This window comes from Anguilla anguilla, chromosome 2, assembly GCF_013347855.1.
Source record: "Anguilla anguilla isolate fAngAng1 chromosome 2, fAngAng1.pri, whole genome shotgun sequence".
In the NCBI taxonomy this organism is placed as follows: domain Eukaryota; kingdom Metazoa; phylum Chordata; class Actinopteri; order Anguilliformes; family Anguillidae; genus Anguilla; species Anguilla anguilla.
The window spans coordinates 14944396-14965070 of NC_049202.1; the positions used below are offsets into that span (position 1 = coordinate 14944396).

Below are 20675 nucleotides of genomic sequence, written 5' to 3' on the forward strand. Positions count from 1 at the left end.
AGCAATCCCCCCACACCCCAAACCCATCCCACCCCCCACAAACCCCACCCCACCCCACCCCCCACCACCCTCACCCCCCAACCCCGAATCCTCAGAGAAGCGCTCGAACGTCTCCGGCCTCAGGAGCGGGGCTCTGGTACGCGTGACTGCTCTCGCCAGCAGAGTTAATCGCGTGCTAACGCCGCAGGCTCGGCGGCTGTCGGTGAGCGGGCGGCGAGGAGAGCGTCCCGTCGACACCGCGCGCGCTCGAGCTCAGGGCTGATTTGGGCGGCGGACACTCAGGTGGAGGAGAGAGAACGAGACAGAGAAACGGTGTGTGAGAGAGAGGGGAGAGAGAGAGAGAGAAAGAGAGAAAGAGCCGCTCGGAGCCACTCGCGACTGGATCGCTCAGGAAATTCGAGATTAGATTTAAGTAGCTGACTCAGGCCCCGGCCTTGAACACGCATCTGGGCCAAGTCTATGTTCGGTCAGTCCTTTGAAAGCGAACGGGAACTGGTCTGGAAAAACAATACGGGGAACAAAGATAGGGCAGAAACAGGACCTGGGCATTGTGTTTACGGTTGGCCGGCGAGCGGTGGGCCTGCGGCCGCCGAGGAGGTTTGGGGCGGCCCTTCGTGCGGCTCCACGGCCCTTCAGATGTTGGAGCCCTCCCCAGGGGAACCCCCAGGAGAGCGGGGGGAGCTTTTCCATTTCTCAACTTTACATTAACCTGGTGATTTCCATCTCTACAGAAACAGCAGCATGATCTGCAGTTAGTTTTCCCTCAGAAAAGCCACTTTTGTAGACATGCGAACCAGTTCTGTCTGAGAGACAGTAGGGGTTTAGGGGCTAGGGCTCTGGATTTAGGACCTGAGCATTGGGTTTGAATGCTGGCTGGGATGGAGTTGTTATACTGAACCCTTGAGCTAAGGGCTTTACCTCAACTGTCCCCGTCGAAACCCCAGCTATGTTACCACATAGTCGGAAGCACAGAATTGCCTACTATGTCATTGCATTAAGATTTGCCTTCAATGGAACTAAGGGGCCTAGCCCAAACCATGAAAAACAGCCCCAAACCAAGGGGTGTCCAGATACTTTTGGTCATATAGTGTAAACTAGCACAATATGTTTTTACTTTACTGTTATTAGTTGTTGTTGTAATTATTAAGCTTTGAGTATCCTTGGAATTCAAATTGCCACACATGCTTGTTTATAAGAACACGTTTTTAAAAATTGTACACAATTCCAGTACCACTTCATAATCTATTCTCAGTATAGTGTCGAGAGTAAATCTAAATATTGTTTTGTGGAGGTGACAAACCCTTGCCACTTTGTTCTGCATAGTAAAAGCCTCAGCTTGTTCTGGAAAGTGTTCAAGGGTAGTTAAGTATTTATTTCGGGCTTCTGAGAGAACTCTCACAATACATATTGTATGAGCACACCAGAATAATATCATGCAAGTCGCTGTGCCTGGAAACAAAGTCTGCAATGGCAGTGACTTCTATTTCCATGCAGCTTGCCCCATCGAGTCCAATGGCGTTCCTCTCCGTACCCATCTGTACCACAGATCTGTTTTGCTACGGATGCCCTCAAAATCCCTTTCGTTTTCCTTCCAGGATGGCCGCCTCCTTTTCGCGAAGCACGTAACTGAGAATCGTGTTACCCCGTTTTTCATGGGCAGAGGCCAACGAAAACAAGGAGCGAGGCATCCAGTAAAAACACTAAACCTTCTGCTCTTTGGGGCCGTTGGCTCTCCCAAAGCTACCGCTCGGTCCGGAAACTTCTATCAGGCCTGAGGTTTCTCACCTTAATTGTTTTTTCAGGACTGACAGCAATAATGGATATCCTCAGGATATATCAATCCAGTCTAGTGTGTATTTTTCTTTTTTAAAAATGGCGTAAAGCAATAAAAGCGATATTAATCTGAGAGCGAGTCTCATTGCTAGTTAATATAAACGGTTGCCCATTGAATGGCGTGTCATGCGATATTGCAGCTGATGAATCCTGTACTGACCAACCATTGGCCTGAGAGCCAAAGGGGCTGTAGTCACATGTGGTCACATGACCCAGGCCACAGAGAACTTCCAGCTGGCTTCAAGATCCACGCTCCGGTCTGAGTGCTAGACATGGTCACGTGCAAAGAACGCTTTTTCAAAAAAACAACAAACAATCAACGTGTTTCGCGCACACAAATGTTTACATGCTATCGGCAATCGAGCCTTTGCAATTAACATGCAATTACTGTCTGGTACGGGTCAATTAGCGCAAGGTTAATGACTGCTCGTTAAAGTTTGAGAATTAAGACATTTAAAAGGCCTAGCAAAATGGATCTCATTTGGGTGCAATGAGGCAGTTTCTAGTGACGTACTATATCCCCCTTAATAACGAAAGGGCGCATAAATCTCAGAAGCTAGGCCCAGTTAACACACTGGAGCCCTGAGAACCCTGAGATCGCAACGTGAGACGTCTCCGTTTGTCCAGTTCGCCCGCTACCTGTCCGTCATGGTGTCTATGACACGGGAGACTCACCACCGCACTCACCCAGTGGACGGCGTCATAATGCATCCCCCTCGGTCAGCGGTCACCCGGCAACCGCAGCCCCTCTCCGGCGTGTCGTGGTTCATTCCGAAGTTGTGGCCCAGCTCGTGCGCCAGGGTCACCGCCGCCCCCAGCGGGTTGTCCGAGTGATCCTGAAGGCGGGATTGAGCCCGTCAGATTCTCACAGGTAACAACATTCCCAGTGCGCAGAAAGAATATTTCATTACCTCTGCCCGTACACCCCTAAACATTCACAAACATTTCAAAAATTACTATTCCGCAGACGCAGCACGGTGTAATTGCCTCAGTTGCACCCACAAAATATCAGACTCTGACGGCTATTTCATAATTACAGTTCTGCCTTATTTCTGCCATAAAACGTAATTGGATTTCACATAAATGAAAGCAGGAAAGCAATCAATGAACTAAAAGGGGGAGGGGAGGAGAGAGGGAGAAGCACACAACACACAAACAGGGCAAACAATTATCTTGAATATGGGGGGAAAAAAATAGCAGAAAACAGCCTGCTTCGGTTTCTATTGCGAGTAATGGCTACCGCGGCGTCAAAGATTTAATAAAGGATCTAGTTAGGCCCCCGCTGATCCGCGGCCGTTTCCCGGGCCACACCGCGGGAAATTACGGCACGCTTGAGCGCGCCGTCGAGAGCTGCTCCCGCCCGCCGGAGGCTCCGTCTGAATCCTGATGGCGGCAGATGTGGCTCGCAGATTTAAAAAAAAAGAAAAAGAATGAAGCTGATTGATGGAGTTTTTTTTTTTTTTTTTTGCCCAGATGAGCGGACCGAACGACCTTCAAGCCCGAGTGCGCTGGAGGTGAAGCAGCTGTTGCGTGTCCCGCGAGGCGTACCCCCCGCCGCCCCCTCCTCCTCCCCCAACACCTCCCCCCCCCCCCACGCTGATTATGTAAGGGTAAGGACCTGTCTTGTTTTTCCGCGCCACGACGCAGAGAGGGTTCAGTGCCGAAGGTGAGGACGGCCCAACGAGACCCAGCGCGGCGGTCAGCACGCGCCGTCGACGGAGAAGTCCGAGGGCCCCCCGGGAGCCGTAAACGGCGGCGGCTGACCTGCTCCCAGCATGCCGCGGGGCCGCGTCCCAGCCGCGGTTCAGTGATCATTCAAAAATATCCCCCCTGTGTTTTTTCGAGGAGCTTTCCCACCGATTCCACTAGCGTGTGCGGCATAGGAAAGCAGGATATCTTTCTCCTTCTCCTGATTACAGGGCAAACTGTGGTGAGGATGCATGGGAGTTATACAGAGACACAAGGACGCTCTTGCTTTGCTTGGATATTTTAGCTATAGTGGGTTTTGTGGATATCACCACTGAATATGCATGAAGAGGAATTCACAGTCTGTGGTTAACCTATGGAAAACCATAAATATGTCAGAGCATATGAGGTCAGGCTGTGACGGTGATATAGCACCAGTGCATTAGATATATAGTACTATATATTATCATTATAAACACGCGCTAATCGCCAGCAGCTCACCTCAGTGACCTGCTGAGCGGTGAGAACATTTTGTCCAGAATGGCGCCACATATGGTACAGCGCCACATGATATATTTATGCTTTTATGTTTTAATGTCTGGAATATATACGGGGAGCGATGAGTTCTTCGTTTCCCATTTTATTCATTTTCGCCGAGATTAACGGGTTCGCTTCGTCGGCTTCAAACGCTTTGTTAGGCCTTGTCGGCGGATGTTAAAAATCTGCCTTCGCCTCGTAACCCTGACTTTGTGAAGTCAGAAATACTCAAATGCAGACACGTACGGTGCAACAAAAGAGGGACGGCGTGCTGGGACAACGAATGCGCCGAAATAACGTAAGGGGCGCAGGGAGTGTTCCCCCAGCCCCATAACTCCAGACAGACACGCGCCTTTACCGACTGGGATGGGCCTTCACCAGCTGTGTGGAATATTGGGAGATACACATCTGGAAACAAGCTGCAAACCCGATGCCCCACCCCAATGTATATTATTTCAGAGTATGTGTCTGTTGCATCACTGGAATACAATAACCCTGCGGGAACCACACCAGGTTGAAGTATGACTGTCGCCCCCAGAAAACTGTATAGCTGCACCAAACAATGAGATGTAGTTACCCTTGCACAGATTGAGTCACTTTTTTACTTAGGACAAAATTAATAAATGGGCCTATCATAAATCACAAGACTACAATGTCTAAAACTTTGACCATTTCATTGCCTATAGGTCTTGAAACATTAGTTTAACGTCACAGCTAATCCTAACAGACAATAATTTACAAGCATTTTCTCTGTTCTTTGGTTTAAAAAAAAAAAAAATTTAAGCTGTTGTCCCTGTATATGTACAATAGACTCCTTGTGGGATCAATTTATTGTCTCTCGTTGAAATTCAAGGGTCATGTTTCGCACAAATCGATATGCGCAGTGATTTCCACATCAAATGGCCTTCGTCTTAGGCGGGATTGCTCGCTGGATGACAGTCTACTCCTTAGATAACATCTCCATCCTTCCGTGAGCATCCCGGTATCCATGTCCTGATCTGGTGTTAATGACTCCTGTTTCCACTAAAACCCATCATTCACCCCCCAGGAAAACAGCACTCATTTTCTGCTGATTCTGAAACACACAATGCCTCCGATTGTGTTTGTGAGTGTCTGGGTTAGCTTTGACTCTACACCAGGTGACCGTGGGCTTGGACCCATTGAGTCTGAGACAGAGCTGCCTTCTCAACCTCAATGCTTTTATCCTCACTTTCTAGATAAAACTCCTGATAATAAGTGCTCAAATGCTCATATCTTCAAAGGCTCAATACATTCCCTTGGGTAAGACCTTCTGCATTATCAGAGCAAATACATAATTTGTAAGATGAGAATGTAGACAATGTTAAGTTACCTGAATGTAAAGCAACTGGAGCGTATTGTAAGCGCTGATGAGGCAGAATTAGGCACTTAGATAAAGCACTTGGATTATTCGACTCAGTGGATCATCAGACTCTCTAGGGCTGTTTTATTTGCAGCCAGAAACAGTTCAGCCCAAGGCTACATACTGGACAGCGTTCCAGCCGCTATGATTTCATCTGAGATCTGATTTTCTCACTTGCAAGCATTTAATACCATGACCCAATTATGATTTATATAGTTTTTCTATTGTTTTTAAAAAAATCTGATTTTCATTTTCTTCCTCGCGTTACTTATGCAGGCCCAGTACGACCGATGAATAGAGGGTGTGAGTGGCAGTGACCAGGATGTATCACTGTTCCGGTCGCCGGGACCGCACTCACCATGACGATCCCCCCCGACTGCTCCGCCGTGCACATGCTCATGATGGGCGCCATGCCGATGGTGGTGCCCTGGAAGTACACTCCGCTGTGGAGGGGGGGGGGGGGCAGGGAAACCACAGTTCAGGCAGCCCCTTCCTGAAACCACACCCCCTTGTTCAAAATTACATGTCACATACTTGCATGCAAAGTGGGCGTCACCTACCTGATCAGCTGGGCGTTGTCGTGGGGCCTCTGCGGAAGGAGGCGGAGCTTCCTCCAGTCCAGGAACTCGTGCAGGGTGGTGAAGGGGTCCTGGGTGACTGCGCACTTGTCTGCATCGCTCCACACCTCCAGGCCCACCAGAGCCACCCGGATGTTCAGGGCTCTGTAGAACTGAGAGGGCACCACAGGTCGCATTGATGTTTAAATCAGACACATTCCATGGGTGACTTATCACCAGATCTCTCTGAACTTTCTTTTTTTCTTTACTCTGTAGCACTTTGGGATTTATTACTAATGAAAAGTGCATTACAAATTAAATGTATTATTATTATTATTATTATTAACTTGTCCAGCATGCCTATCAAAGTCCACCCATCACTCCCCATTTAAGATAGCTAAGGTCCTTTTTGCGAGTAAAGCAGTTGGAGGAGTTTACCAGGAATACACAGTGCACCACCCTGGACATACAAGTTGTCAGTTTTATATGTCCACTAGCATAGTATAGAATGGTGTTAGAATACACATACAGTATTTCTTTAACAATAATTCCACATTGTCAGTATTTTTGTGACAATCGTTATTTATTTTTCATTTCCAAAAGGCGTCTCAGTTCTCTGGAGACCCTGTTCACCTGCAGGTTTTACCTTGTCGACGTAGTTGGCGATTTCAGCCAGCCTCTGCTTCACCTTCTCCACGTCCTTTCCTTGCTTCTGAAACTGATCACCGGACACAGATGAGAAACACAGGAGACGGGGGATTCCCCACAGCGCTTTGAAGTTGTGTTTTACAATAAGCACAAAGGCACGAACTCAAGAATTGGGTTCCAAGGTCGTATGTTACATCCTAACAACTTCTCCTGCATGTGGTTACGATTTTATACATCTTTAAAACCTCATAGATCATATAGGTTCCATAATTTGCTCTACATGATGTCAGCTGCGCTGGCTGTGGGTTGAAGCTAGCTGAGGATTTTACAGAAAAAAGACAAAAACTGATTAAAGGCAAATTGGCGAGAAGATAAGGGACTGGTGCTTTTAAAGATTGGGGGAATGGAATCTGTTAAGATCTGGATGGAGCACAGATGTAAAATACATCATTTGCCATAAATCCAGGGGAGACATCTTCTTTATCTGTTATATTAGTTCGGCAAGTGCAGTACCCCACACTGGTTCCTGTTTCTGTCTGGGAGGTGGAAGAAATTTACTGCTGTCATGACTTACAGCTGCAAAAGATTGAAGAGATCACCGTGCCAGGAGTTTTGTTTCAATGATTTATAGGGAATGACCACTCTTGAAATTCTCAGCCATTTTGATTGGCAGAAATTGACTCACCTCACATTTTCCCCGCTTCTTTATCCATGAACCCTATCAAGGAATAGGTCACTCTCATCGTATCCACCTACACTGGCCTGGCAAACAAAATGGCGGACAGTGCCGACCACCGTACAGAACGGACAGGGGTGACCTCGGTGTTCCTGCCACCTCAACAATGGACCTGCCACTGACGGGCATGGGCTGCAAGCTTCCCCCTCGTGCCTGTCTGACCTCTGATTTCTGTGAAAGATTGTCACCTTCCTCCACACTCTGCTAGACACAGTTCTGAGGCTGTGAGCATTCACCACTCTTCCTCTCCGACACAGAGCTCTGTTATGCGGCTAGACACACGGCATGTGCAATTTAGTGTGGTGGTCAGGGCACTTTAATCTGAACCAGGAGGACGAATACATGGGTAGATGAATAGAAATGAGCCCTCACAGGAGATGTCTTTGAGGGTTACATCAGAGCTAACAGAGAGTAGCATCTGACACCATCTGTCTGGATTTTTCCGGTGTCTGCCGTCTGATGCTACATGACACTCGGATCCTCTTTACCTCCCGGTTGTCAGCCACAATGATCAGCTCCACGTATTTGGTGGTCCTCTGGGCGTGTCTCTTGTGCTGCGGGGGGTGTGGATTGGGGGGGTGGTTGGAGAGACAGAGAGAAAACATTTCACTTTCACTCTTAAAAAGACCAACCAGAGACATAGCATCTGTTCCTATCCAACAGTAAAATGTCCAGTGGGCCTTTGTTCCCTCAAACAAAAAGTCTTTCAAAGTATGTTTGGGTTTCACAATTTTTTTGACCGTGACAGTAATAAAAGGAAGGCCTGTTTGGAAGTGCAGCATCTATTATGTTGGCCTTTACTTGATAAACATAGCAAAGAATCAACCATGGCATTAAAATGAGGTAGGCATCCCTCATAATATAGTTAAACTGAGCTCAATTATTTGTCCTTAAATTTGAAATGCTATTCTTTTTATCCTTCAAAAGCACCTTTCTACCTTTCTTTTTATCTTCACAAGCACTGTTTGCTGGTTTGAGGCAATGACTAACCCCAGTAAAAGCTGTTTATGGTTTATGGTTTTGCTTTTTTAGTTTAACAATGCATTTAATTGGAAAAAGTAGAACACAACTGTTGATTGAGTCTTGGCCAAAGTCGTCTTGGGCAGCCTCCAGTGTCAGACAGTTTATTGGGCAGAGTTCCTCCATGGCTGCCGCCCTCAGGTTCACAGTCTCAGCGTGACATGTCCAAGACAGATCCATGCCACGCCTGCGAACCAACATGTGACAGAGCACAAGGGCTTCCCTTTCATCTTTACCTTTTCCCAAGCTCTTAAATCTAACCGCATATTTAACATAAGAGCCCTCCAGGCATGGTACTATGAGCAAATCCCCAAACCCAGGTAAAGCATTTAGTTGTTCACACCGAGGCTCTTGAAATCCTGCTTTTCACAAGAGCCGCAGACTAGGAGTGTGCTTGTTACAGTACATCCAACAAAACATTTCGCTGACACTGATTTCCAAAAGCCTCTTGACATTTTTTGGAGATCAGCTGCTTTATTTCAAGCTCTGCTTTGATACAGACGTTGATAGACACTCGGAAGATTAATGATATTTTTTGCTTAGCAGACAACATGAGTGGGTGTTCGCTTCAACAGCCTTCTGCTGCTGCTATAGACGATTCTATGTTTAGCAAACTTCACTCAAATTCATGCGGTGAACCACCTATTCACCTGCATCTGGTCTTCTTGTTATCTCTGCTCACCCCTGCCATTATTATGCCATTATGTATCTGTCTCTTACAGACCCTGCCCGGGCTGTCAGTTAGCCCTACCATATGGGTGGAGCCACGCCCACCTCCACTTTCCCAAATCACATCGAACAGGGGCTCAGGAACCTCCCAGGGCACGCACTGCTGTGTGAAACCACACCAGCAAGAGGGTTGTGTTAAAGTTAACGGTGGTGTCGTTTCCACAACCTACGGCTTTCATTCCTGTACGCAAAGCCCCATTAGCAGCTCTCCGCTCCAGCTGTTTATCACAACGTTTTCCACCTGTCACCTGAGTGGGAAGGAAATGACATTCGCCCATTCCCAGACACGTTTTGAATTATCATAAATGAAGTCTAGAGAAACCTATTTTTGTGACCCTCACATTTGTGACAGAAGAAAAAAAAACGCAGGATCTTAATTGAATGAAGCCCAATGTCATCAGATAGTAGGCCGGCAAGATGGGGAGCATAACCATTAGGAACTATTTCAGGAAACAGCATATTTTCAAGAGAATAATAAATCACTGGAATTACTATCGCATGAATGGGCTGACAGCAAAGCATTCTGGTCATGATACATCACTGAGCACTGAATAATCCTGGGCCTCTTAACAATACTCCAATTCACTTATCCCTACAGAAAAAAGATACGGGAGAAAAGATGAGCCTCAGTTCAACCCCACTACAGTTATCAGGGTTATGCTATACAGACAGAACTGTGACTTTTATTGTTTAATACAAAAAGGTCTTTCTGGTACTGGATGATCATAATAATGCCAAAGACTGTAACAGACAAGCTCATCCGGCTCTCTGCAAGGCCCAGGTGAATGCAAGTAGCCACTTTCCCATAATCTCATTGGCATGACAGCAATCCTCCCTCCAGGCTTCTATGGCTGAGGGCTTAACCCTTGTACTGCCAAACCAGTTGGAGGTGTACACTGGCAGAAATAACCCAACCACTCAAGCGTTACATTATATATTCGGGAATACCTTTCGCCACAAAGAAAGCAAAACAAATAGGCACTCAGAGCAATTTTCCAGTGGTTACCTAATTATGGAAATTTTGAAAATGCATTGTAACTACAACTGGAATTGCTGAATTTCAAGTGTGATTCTGACAGCTTGTCAATATGAACTTATACAGAAATTTGTTCAGCGCTTGCAAAGTCTCCTGTGGTCAAATTGAGTTGTACCTGCCGGTGACTTCCGAGCCCTTTGCTCCACGCAGTGATCTTACCCTGGAGCTGAACTGCCGGAAGGGGCCGCCCACGTAGTCCGTGACCGCATTCGATATGTTGAAACCGTGACCGCAGGTGCCAGGGGACAAGCGGAGGTTTTCTCCTCTATAAATCAAGTGAGTGCCGTTGTCTGGAAAGAAGGCGGGTTCCAGAACAAAGGCCTTATCTTCAAGTGCGATGAATCCCCTGGAATGGAAGGATTTCTGACATTAGTACTGGTTCAAATGAGCCCCCGTGTCATAACCCAAAACCAACGGACCTTTCTGCTAACATCAAGCTCTGATCAAATGAAAACACTTTCCCACTTGTGAAGAATCCCACCAAATATAGAATTTTTCCCCCACAATTAATAGAGTCATCTTGTAACTATTATGACTCCTAAAAAGTATATCCATTGCAGATTAGTGGGACACAATTTTGAATTTGAAATCAGGCAGTGAGTCACAACTTCTAATTTCCTGAGGCAGAGTTCATTTTAAGTTAATGAGAACAATGAAGATATTAGATGCTATAATGAATAAAAATGTAGGACTAATGGATATTAATATGCACTTCCTTTCATCTTTGGGAGAGCGGTGAGAATGTTTTGTGATTAAACTCTAAACTAGGAAGGGATAGTGAACAGGACATTAGGACACATCAACAATCTCCATTTTGGTCAATGTGATCAAAGCCCAGCCTCCCTTGTCTCTGTCATGTGTGCATCTCCTCTTCAGAAGTGCTCCTGCAGTTCCAAAATGGAGGTTTGTTGATTTTGTATTGTATCAGATACAGTATATTAAAAATCTCACAGTGCAGCCCTCTGTGTGTGCGATTTAAAGCAACGCCTCCATCCATGGAACCAAGCTGGACGCCACGTTGTAGTGATCTCACATTAAACCTAATAGACTTCAAAAGTCTCTTTGCTGCCAACTAAAACTAAAAACAATTTGTCTTGGCTTGCAAGAAGATTTTTTTGTCACATAAGGTATCTGTATCTGTCCGTCCAAGGGCTTTCATAAAAGACTTACGGAACGATTAAAAATGACCACCCTATAAAAACATTTTAATGATTACCAGCCTTATTCCTTTGAGAGTGATGACATTCATTGGTCCATTAGCTAAGCAATTCCTGATACTGTCCAGTAACACGATCTGAAAAGTTATTGCAGCAAGCCATCAGCCAACTGCTCTTCATCATTGCTCCTTATGTGGCTTTATGTGAAAGCAAATGTTTCTCCTCACAGAAATGTTCATGCAGTAATTAATCTCACAAATCTGTGTCCAGATACTGAGTTTTTAAGAGCAGTTTTAAACTCTGACAAATTACCGTCTGAGAAGAGAATTCATGAGCGAGGAAAGTGGGGACAATCATAATTCACATGGATTCACTTACTTCATGGGGATGTGAACACATCTCTCGCTGATCACCTGATCCGTAAGGATCCACTAGGCCAAGAGGGACAGTTTTATAGCAGTGTGAGAACTGTGACACTTTAGGTCGAACTCACCTAAGACCCGAACACGCACTGAGGCTGACGTCCGAGTGGACACGTCCTTCAACCACTCCATGGTAGTAGCAATTTACCTAGTAAAGCACAAAGTCCATTGGCATTACATTGTGCTCATACTGCATATTTACATTCCATAAAAATATATATTCACATTTCATTAAAGCTAAAGCGTTCATAAAATATGATTGTTTCGCAAATAATAGGAATTTGGATATACACTGGAAAACCTTACTGTAAACATTTATTTTACATTCATTTATTTCTTATGGACAACACAGACATTTACTGGGCAGTACAGTTATCATATATTTTGCATTGGAGGCTCGTTTCTATCATTGATCGCAAGACGGCCTTTTATGATAAAAATTTTGATGATGACATATTACATTTACATGTAAATACAGATAGAAATACACAGATGACGCTCAGCTGGCTGCCAGTTTAACATAGTTTAAACCAAAAAAAAAAGATTTTTTGAGGTACTAAGCCAGCCTTTCAAACAAATTCACAAAAGAATGATTAGTTTTGTGATTAAGGCAAGTACACAAAAACATGACATCTTTAATCATTGCAGTGTGTGCATTTTTGCGACTGGTGAGTCACTGTGGCACTGTATACTGTCTCTTTAAGGAGCCTGTGAAGAGTGTGCGTCTGTTTCGGCGGAGAATCTTCTGAGGTTCAAACCCAGGCCAAGGTCTACCCCCCTTCCTGGAACACTTTTGTTTGAAGATGTGCACAGTTAGCATGTATGAACACAAAATGAAGCATGAAAGTGCATACAGCATGCTTGCAATATCACAGACGTGTATGCAAAAACCAAAAAACACACACATACGCACACACACACACACACACACACACACACACACACCTAGGCACACACACACACACACACACACACACACAAGCATATGTATGGTTTATGTACACATATACTAATGAAGGGACTGGAGTACAATATAATAAAGCCTTACAATAAAATACTGCAAATGTCCAAAGGGAAATAATTCAAAATGCAATGGCTATGAATTTATAGCGCAGTACAGTACGGTCCTCTGGGAGAGCGGACGTTAATCAGAATTACCTTAAGTCAATTAAAGCCTTTTTCATTTATCAGCTGGGTGCTATTTATTGTCAAAGGCAATCCATTGATTTGGGCATTGGAGCCCTTGGTGAGTAATATCTGACCAGGTAAAACATATGTCTTGTGCAGCCAAATAACAGCCTCTGTCCTGGATGGCACAGAAATATGGTGGAAGGCTAATACAAAGAGTTGTAAATAGGCCTGCCCACACACTGGACATGAATCAGCCCTATGGCAGTTTTTATTTGTTGGTATATCCAGGGAGTGGATTGTACTGTGGAGGATTGCGCAGTGCAAAAACGGTTAGCCTGCACGAGGGCTCGCAATCAGAAGCTCTCCCTCTGCCTACCTGCCCACCCCACTTGCAGCAAGCAGGAGCAACAAAGGCCGCCTGTCGGAGGAGGAGGAGGAGGAGGAGGAAGCGTCTGGTTTGGAGTGAAAACACGGCTCCCGTGTTATGGCTGGCACGCCTCTTTTTAAGCGTCGAGGGTTCAGGTACCACACCGCCGAGCACGCCACGCGGTAAGACTCAGCGGAAAAACTATCCGAAAGTCAATATTGAGCCTCGGGAGGAAATACTTGCCCTGGTATTTTCGGAGCGGGCTCGGTGTTTAGCTGGCACGTTTCGCAGTCTTGGTGGTTTTAACTGCTTTCAGACCAACCACATGGTGGGTTCCCATTATCCTCAAATTGCTCGCTGTCCCAGAGGAATTTCATTACCCCTATCAAGTGTTCCACTGAATTACTCACTGACCACTGGACAATTGCAGTACAGTTTTAACTACTCTGGTTAACCCCATGGTCACTGTAGACTTGTTCTCTGTCCCATTACAGGATGTCCACATTTATCTCATGCTACACCAACAATTCAAGGATTTTCAAGTCCTTTCAAGATCTCATTTTCCAGAATTTATGGATTCTTTTCATTCCAACCTGAACCTCAATCATATAATGTGGATTCTGATCTATGATCAATTCTGAAGAGCATTATTTAAATAAAATGTAGATATCAAAAATGTCAAGCTGAGCACCAAAATCTCTTACTTTAAGTACCTCTGTCAGACCTGTGCCATTTCAAAAACTTTCAAGCATTTTCAAGGAATGTGGGAACCGTGGTCATTGCAACAGAGTTCCTTTGGCCCAGCATCTTAGGACTTTCTTATTCTGTAGCTAAATGCATGACTCACTGCCATAATTACCACACAGGTTCGCTTAGTGAAAATCGATACCACAAGTCTGATATGCAGAAAACCAGCCACATCTTCCACCAGCCAGAACGATTACTGATTTATGCTAATGCCCAAGATCAAAAAAGGCTGACACAGTCCCCCCATAAATTAAATATGAAAGCATTAAAGTGATATTAAAGTGCTAAGTTTAGCATTTACGTTAATACCGGCCACACCATGTTTCTTTAATGCCATAATGGCAGTCCGGTATTAATAAAGCAGCTGTAAATAGCCTTCTTTTTCTCGGGCAGGCAGCAAGCCAGAGACCGACATGACTATTTCTGCCAAGGGTGTTCCACTGCCTTTTTCCACATTGAGAAACTGGGACAAAGGGAAACAAGCTGACAGCACCACCAAGGGAAGGCTTGTTAAGGAGCTCGGGGCTTAGAATACATGCAGGAGTTCTGGTTCGGCATTACACAAGGCTAAGGGGCATAGAATTTACCGCCTGCTATCCCAGCAGCTTGCATTATTATTGCGTCTTCTCAACTTTCTTGTCAGTTCTCACCTTCTGATTATTCTCTGGCCTATGTGGTCTGCATAGCTGACAGGCAATGGAGATGTCAAATGGCATATAGCAGCTTGAATGCTAGCCTTTGGCGTACCGGCGCACCCCGCAGTCTAGAACATAATTGACGGTGCCAATGCTAGCTCGGTCCAACAGTGCCGAGTGATGGCACACTGTCAGAAACCCTGTAGCTTCATCTATTGACGGAGAATGTCAATCAGCAGAGTTTAGCCACCCTCATCACAAACAAACAGCCCCTTGGCGAATCGAGCACCTGCAGTCTACTATGTGCAGCTGCTGTACAGCTGTAGTATCGAACACAGAGCGAAAGGAAGCGATTCAATAGTTAGCTACAAAAACTTCAGAGCACACAGATACTAGTCCCTGCTTTCCTCAATTGGCAGAGGATGTCGTAGCAAAGGGACATGCTTACAGCTGCACTCAGACATTCCAAACTTGGAGAACAGGAAAAATGGATTAAAAATAAAAAGCTGAGGGGGAATCCCCAAAAGGTTTGTGAAGCTTTTGCACCCATTAAACTGTTGTACTGTAAGTACCTGAAAAACACAATGTGCTATTCACAAGGCACTGACAGTGAATGGAAAGTGCATGCAAGTCCACTACAGGGAAACAGCGGCCCACTGCACCGTCTGGGTCATCCATATTTTTTTGACAAATATTTATGCAAACGTACTGAAATTATGACTATGTTTCATATCTGAGACATTTCCTTTGTAGATAACTTTCTCAATTTTAGTTCTGGAAACTTAGCATTGACATTTCCCACATTGGAATTTAGCATTTATGTATGTTTCCATTCTAAACGACACTTCTTTCATTAGGAATATTTAATTTCAACACATAAGCACAAAGAAAAGGGCAAGAAAACAAACAAAACTGAAGTAGAGTGACAGCGAAGTTCAGACATCAACTACAAGATCCAAGAATATGCTATTGTTAACACAGCCCTTGGCCTCAAACCCGCAGTGAAAACATTTCAAGTCTCCTTTGTGCTGTCAAGCAAGGACATTTGCAATCTCAGAACCTCCTAATGCAGACTGGCTTGTCAAACAAACGCAGTCCCGTTAGAAGAACTGTGTTCTGTCACTAGTGTGAATGAGGGCAAGCCTCTTCCCCCAATGCTGAATCAGGCTGAATTAAAACTGACTGCCCCCCCCCCCCCCCCACACACACACACACACAGACACACACAGACACATCCCTTCCCCACCCTGTTAGCGCCCTGAATTAAGTCAGTGAGTCCCCCGTTCTGTCATTTTCACAGCCTCCCTCATTGTCTGTGCGGTATGGAATGAGTGGAATTCGCAGTGCTCTCCAGTAAGTCCAACGGCGATTTGGAAAGGTGCAGCCTCAGTCTCAGTGCACTCTCCGCTTACTGTATTTCACGAAGTGAATGTGTACCATTGTTCACACGGCTTCATGTTTTTAACAGCTATGAAATTCAACATCTCTTTCCCATGCTCTGTATATTTTAAGTCTTCTACTATACCTTTTTTGGTCTGTTTAACTTTTCTTTATTCTTTGTGCTCTTTCTACTCCTGGAAAACCAAACTTTGCACCACCCACTAGCCCAAAGTTCAAAATTCAAAACTTTGCAGGGGAATGAAAAGTTAAAGACCGGACAAACTGGACAAACTGGACAAACCGGACAAACTAAGGAGATATTTCACTTTCTTGAGTTTTTTGTTGTTATTTCAGTAATAGGCCCAGAGTTTTTGTGTGTGGTGAATGTTATTTTTAATTCCCAAATAAGTTTTTCCCAGACCTTTACAAAGCCTGTTATGGGGCATCAGTCAGTTTGTGTTTAATGCAAGAAAATAAACTTCAAGTAAACTCCAACAGCTTCCACAACCCATTATGGCTCCAGAGGTCATACATGTTTATATTATCTGATTCTTATTTCTAAAATGACATTTAATCTCATTTTCAGTTGGTATTATCCCTTATGACACATGCACCCTTAGACTACTTTATTCAAGGAAAGAAGTGTCCCAGCTTTCTGTATCAACAGTACTATGCATGAGAAAATTGCCTCTTACAGTCCTATACTAGCCATTGTGAAGGTCACGAGAAACCCCTGGAAGCATCTAAAATATCCTTGATTGTACACAAAACTGTCTGGGACAATTCAAAACACACACACTAAATAATACAAAAATATTATTCCGGAAAGTGAAGTATTCCTCGAAGTAACTATCATTGGCATTGTATTCATTAAGAAGAAAAAACACAAGGTTATCTTGTTTTGAGAAAGCCTATTGAAAAACTATGCAAAAAACGTAAACCGAGAATCCAATTTGAACCGGACAGACGAAAGCTTCAGCAAGTGGTTACACTGACCCCAATCAGACCTTGCTAGACAATAATTGTGCTTGTATGCTTGCAACATGAATCAAACTGAACTCCACACAGCTGAGCAGCCTTGACCAATTGCGCGAAGGGTCATTTGCTGGTCTTCTTTGAAAGACCACTGAAGTGCAGAGTTTTGTGCCGTAGCTACGGTGCTGTGGAACATTTCTCGTATATGATTTGCCCTCTGTCCTGAATTAATTAATAACGGGGGGGGGGGATGTTGAAGATACGTCAATGCATCAGTTCATATCCAAGCAACATTCATCACTTTTATGTTTCGCTTCACAGTCTGAAACATGAACTACAATGAAAACACCCCCAAAGCATGCCTGTTCCTGTAAATCAGCCATTTAGGAGAAATCTGTTTATGAATGCCAATATGAATAAAATATCTTGCAGTCAGTAATTATCATTGCTGTGTGTGCGTGCATAAGCTAATAGAATTTCAGCTTTATTCTTTTATCTTGGCCAAGAGACTAAATGTGATCTATGTCTTATTATTCATAAGTCGTGATATGGTCTGTAATATGAACAACGCAAGCATTTTTTACATGATGTCTAGCTTGTTTTATATACTACAGGACCTACAGGTAAATTTATTGCACGCACGGGATGCTGTTACTGTTACTGGCTAAACCAGGGGAAGCTCCCTGCTCAGTCTTTCTGAATGCCTCTCCAGACTCCCAAAAAATGTCGAAACCATCTGGACTAGAACGTTCCAATGCGGCGAAAGCAACTGGAGGATGTGTTTGTTGCCCCGAACGATCATGTAAGCAAACAGGCGGAGAAGGCCCGGTCTTCAGCCTACCGTAGAGTTCGGAGAGCCAGTGACCACGCTTCCGTTCTCCAGGTAGTGAGTCTCCGTGTAATGACTGGCAAACAAGCCCCTGTGAAGTAAATAAACAAAGAAGGGAAAACACATGAGTTCCTTATCCCACAATTACAGTAAGAGCTCAGTCCCTGAAGATTTTTTTCCACCTCAGTAAATGCAGTTTATTTGCTCAAGGGCTTTTTTTTAATCAAGCATATTAATAAATAAAGGAAACCTAAGGCTTTGAAGGACAGTTAGGCAGAGACACCGCAAACAGTTACAAGAGGAAAGGTACAGTCATGAGGCCCCTCCACATTTTTCCCTGATGAGTTGCAAATTACAGTGTGTGTGTACTGTACATCATGTGGGGCTACAGCATGTCTTTCTGTGTGTTTGAAGATGGATGAAGGCCTCTTTATTTTAACTTTGTGTAATGGTCAAAATATAATGTATTCTGTACAACACATTACATTTTACACGTTCTGTTATAAATCCAGTCTACCTTAAACCGCCACCAGTCTCCGAAGCTGCTGGTGATTGCAACTGACATAGGTTAAAACCTGGTATGTAAGCTGCAGAAGAGAGACCATTTTGTAAGAAGCAAGGTTTCGTTCAGTGGAACACTGCAGTTTCCCCATTGCATTTTTTTTTTCAAATAAATACCTTTTTGGAACACCCTATCTCAGATGTTTTTTCAATCATTCTGTGAGACAGAGAAATAGCCAGCTTATGTGTGTGTGTGACAGAGAGATCGGGTTTACATTTGTGTTTGGTTGCGTTTAAGCACGCACGTGCGTATTCCTGTGTTCATTTATGTAGCGTTATTTCTGTGGATCTTGTTTGTGTCTGTGTGTGTTTGTGACTGCGGGACGAGAGCAGATGTCTGGCTGGAAGATAATCTAATGGAAAAAGAGACGCCCATCAGTCGCTGGATCCTCTTGCTGATCTCACAGCTGAGAACTCCGCCCTCAGCGGTCGGGGTACGCAGCGTCCGCTGGTCTTTTTTGTTCGAATGCCGTGAGAGTAAAGAGCCCGGATCGATCGTAGATCACCGCAGCGCAGGGGACAGAAGTTAGGCGCATCAAAACAATCCTTTATTATTTATTGCTTTTTTATGAACAAATGTCTTAATTAAGCCTGATTTCAGAGTCAGACAGGCGGAACGGCAACATCTGCCCACCATCCGCAGAAACACGTGATTAATGGTGTCTGCGCGAGCGCGTGCTCTGCGGCCAGGGTACGCGGGAGGTGCTCGCAAACCACGCTGCCAAACAACCGCAGAAAGCACCCTAATACGGTACCATGCGCACAAATGCATTCTGGGAATCGCAACGCTGACCCAGTACATCGTTACCATACTCCGCTGCTGCATCGCTCGCTCATTCCCATTCAAACCTGCAGGTCAGAGAGGAGTTTCCACACAGGAAAAAGAATCCATAAAAAGGTGCGTCGCCACATCGCCTCATCGCCCCACGCAGATGCAGAAAAGCTGCAGGCAAGACACAGCCAGCCCACAGCGCCCTGGGGTGAATTACAACACCAGCAACCTTGTCCACTCGGTGTATATCAATAAGCAGTGATCTAATGAGATGTGGTGGTGAGGGGGGGGGGTAAGGGGGGGGGGGGGGGGGGGGGGTTAGTCCCATCTAAAATGCATTACGCCTGGGGACGGCACAGCGGCAGAGCTCATGGAATGGGAGGCGGCCAGCGCCGTTTCCCCGGCGAGCAGGCGGGCCTCGGGCCAATGCCGTGTCTGCACAATCCGCGACGGTAATGCGGCCGCTTCGACCGGCCGAGAGCTGGCTGAAGTCATCTCGCCTCTGCAAACTCTTAAAACGAACAAAAAAAAATACCCCCTCGATCATGATGAAATCCATATGTAACCGGCTCGTCCGCAAAGGGAGCCCGCATTTGATACGGGCCGCCTCACCGGTCCTTTCGAATCAGGCTACGCGGGGCACGCCCCCCAAAATGACAGAGGGGAAAACAGCAGGACAGACGAAACAAGAGAAATAAAATAAAGAATGTTCATTGCTGGAACTTCATGCACGGCATTGTGAGAAGCAGCACTGGCCTGTCGTTGTTGCCTGTTAGGAATTAGAGAGAGTCGCAGCACGAGAGCTCTCTGGTTTGAGAGAGACACTCTGAGCCAGCCAGACCTTGGACCCCCTTCTTCTCTGAATCACCCATCTGCGCAACAGAGATTTATTGCGAAACCAATTTCACATTTGGATGTGAATTACCCCTGCTTCCACTGAAGCCAAATCGACAAACCAACTCTTACTCAGCATTGGGATGACTGACACAAACTTGGAAACGTCATGTCATCACTCTCCTTTAATCATGAACATGCACGTTAAATTTACTGATTTCTGTAAATCTTTTTAACAGCTTAGGACCTTTATGCGTTTCCCATGGAACGAACAGAGATTTAAAATGCTCCATTACTGGCAGTTATATTGGCAGACCGTTGTAGACGTATAAGAACAAGAGATCATGCGTAAAGTTCTTTATGTTTCTGAACTGCTGTCAGGGCCCTGTCACCGTTCACTCTGCTGATCGGAACAGAATTATGCATTTTGTCTCGTAAGACAGCCTCGAAATCTTCAGATTTCGTTGTTTTCACCAACAGCACTTGTATAACAGATACCCACACGAGAGAGAATTCTGTCATGTTCTTGTACTTTAGGTGTTGCCTGACAATGAGTATTTATTGACTTACTTTCCCACTGACAGAACTTTAATTAACTGAAGTACGTTTATTTCCGGAGATTCCAGAGCTGTGATGAGACTCCTAACCAGCACTTCGGGGCGATGTCTCAGATGTAAAAGGAGATAAAAAAAACGGCAAACA

At 45.1% G+C, this 20675-nt stretch overlaps 1 protein-coding gene across 1 annotated transcript in view; it reads right to left on the reverse strand.

Annotated features, from left to right (window-relative positions):
* Positions 1-20675, reverse strand: part of LOC118220611 (disintegrin and metalloproteinase domain-containing protein 12) — a 90256-nt gene that overhangs the window by 29377 nt on the left and 40204 nt on the right. Inside the window, exons 4-11 of the mRNA XM_035404581.1 lie at positions 17819-17897; positions 11814-11890; positions 10323-10509; positions 7867-7932; positions 6641-6712; positions 5998-6167; positions 5796-5880; positions 2521-2669 (exon numbers count right to left, since the gene is read on the reverse strand). Of these exons, the coding sequence (XP_035260472.1) occupies positions 2521-2669; positions 5796-5880; positions 5998-6167; positions 6641-6712; positions 7867-7932; positions 10323-10509; positions 11814-11890; positions 17819-17897 (885 nt within the window). The remainder of the gene's footprint in view (positions 1-2520; positions 2670-5795; positions 5881-5997; positions 6168-6640; positions 6713-7866; positions 7933-10322; positions 10510-11813; positions 11891-17818; positions 17898-20675) is intronic.